The sequence below is a fragment of the Neopelma chrysocephalum genome, unplaced genomic scaffold, assembly GCF_003984885.1.
Source record: "Neopelma chrysocephalum unplaced genomic scaffold, ASM398488v2 Primary Assembly neopelma1_147, whole genome shotgun sequence".
Taxonomy (NCBI): Eukaryota; Metazoa; Chordata; class Aves; order Passeriformes; family Pipridae; genus Neopelma; species Neopelma chrysocephalum.
In genome coordinates this window covers 4,501,734-4,503,682 of record NW_020897809.1, presented here as the reverse complement: position 1 = coordinate 4,503,682, position 1,949 = coordinate 4,501,734, and the positions used below count along the sequence as shown (strand labels likewise).

The 1,949-nt window shown below is 63.7% G+C and overlaps 1 protein-coding gene across 1 annotated transcript in view; it reads left to right on the top strand.

Annotated features, from left to right (window-relative positions):
• Positions 1–254: 254 nt before the first annotated feature.
• WNT5A (Wnt family member 5A) overlaps positions 255–1,949 on the top strand; it is a 13,042-nt gene continuing 11,347 nt past the window's right edge. Inside the window, exon 1 of the mRNA XM_027700797.1 lies at positions 255–704. Coding sequence (XP_027556598.1) covers positions 699–704 — 6 coding nt within the window. The 5' untranslated portion in view covers positions 255–698. The remainder of the gene's footprint in view (positions 705–1,949) is intronic.

Below are 1,949 nucleotides of genomic sequence, written 5' to 3'. Positions count from 1 at the left end.
TGTTGGGCTTTTTCTTCTCAGTGTAAAATGGAGGGAGCCGGCCCCGGGATGGCTCTGCAGCCGCGGACCCCCGGCTCCGCACCGCCCAGCCTTTAAGCAAGTGAAGGGGGGCGGGCAGGGGGAGCCCTGCACCCGCTTGGCTCCACTCGTCCCCCTCGCCCGGGCCGGTCCGAGCTGCGGAGGGGGCGGTCGGCGGCCCGAGCGCCGGCGGAGCCGGGTGGGAGCGCGGGGAGCCCCGCGGCGGCACCACCTGGGCTGGTGGGACGGATCGTCGCCCGCGGCGCTTTCGCTGCCGCTTGTGAAGATTTTTATTTGCTTCCGCACAATCACGCCCACGGGCGCTGTGTGCGTGTGTGTTGGGTTGGCTTTTTTTTTTTTTGGCTTTTTTTTTGGATTTTTTTTTTTTTACCTCCTTCTTCTTCTGCTGGTGGAAAGCCCTAATTACTGCGATTGCTGATGGACCTTGGAAAGAAGGCTGCACTGGTGCCCCGCTCCGCAGTCGGACACGCTCAGCTTGCGCCGGACAGGGCGGCCGCTCGCCCGCCGCCCCCCGCCAGCTCCGCGGGCCCCCGCGCTCCCCCGGCCGCGGCTCAGGACGCTACCGCCCGGCTCCTGCGAGCCAGGATTTTACTTTCGCCTCGCCGTTTCTCCTGCTTCTCTTGGATTACTTGGCTGCTCCCGCTCGCTGATCCCGCGCGATGGAGGTGAGTCCGCGCGGGGCGCGGGCGCTCCGCGCCTCGGGGCCCGCGGGCGCACAGGGTGGGCTGCGCCTCAGCGGGGCGCGGGGCCCTGGCGCGGGGCGGCCTCTCCTCCCCTCCCCGGCGACCGCCGGGCGCTCCCACCTCTCCGCTCTCACCCACCGCGGAGAGCGCTGCTCCCCACTTGGGAAAAGCTCCCGTATTTTCTGCTTTTTCCTTCTCCTTTTAAATTTCCCCCCGAAGAGAGGCTGCCCGCCGCAGGGACACTTACGAGGCTCGCTCTGCCCGCCGCGTCCCGGCGCATCTTTCTGGCAGCGGCTCCTAACGCGAGTTTAAAGACATCTTTCCAAACTTCCCAAACTTTCCCGAGGAGGATTGCTATGGAGGAACCCAACGTCGGCGTTAATGGTGGCCTGTACCTTTAAGGAGAGCTGGCGGGGGGCCAGCGGAGGACCTGGAGTCAGGCCCCCCCCCCTTTAATTTTATTCTCAGTTTCTGGAGATTATCACTCTGCATCTGCAGCGGGTCCCGCCTGGGTCAGCGCGGAGGAGCGCGACTCCTCAGGGTCCCCTTGGCGCTGCGAGGACTCCATGTTGGAAAGGCTGTTGGCTTTTTGTTGTTTGTTTGTTTTTAATTGTCAATTGTATGGTAAATGGGCTGCGCTCGGAGGGTCACGGGGAGTTCAGCGGAGCCGAGGAGCGAGGCTATCCCCGGGCGCCGAGGGAAGGACACTGTGTGCCTTCACCCCCGGGAAAACACCCCCTCTGCGCCTCCGGTGGGGAGAGCTGGGCCGGGACCCGACCACTGCCTTTCCCTGCAAACGTGAGACCCTCCAAATGGCTGTGAAGCCGCAGCAGGGAGCAGGGGGCGGCCGGGGGGGTCCCCGCGGAGCCGCTGCGCCTCCCGCGGTTTACAGCCCCCCGGAGCCGGGCTCTGGATGCCGCCTGCCCGCTGGTAGTGCTCCTAGAAAACCAGATGCCTTCGCAGGCTTTCCAGACACCCCGTGTAAAACAGGATCAGAGGCGATCCCGCGGTGCAGGATCTGTAAAAGCCTCTCTTTTCATCTCGGCAAGGAGCGCGGGCTCCGCATGGGGTGCGTTAAATACCAAAACCCAATCTCCGCGGCCCTACAAAGTTGAACACGGTGCCTCACACTCCCGATCTCCAGCGCTCCGTGCTGCTGGGCAGTCTGCCTTTTTTTTTTTTTTTAACTGTTGGCTTTTTTGTGTGTGTTGTTTCTGGTGGCAGCTT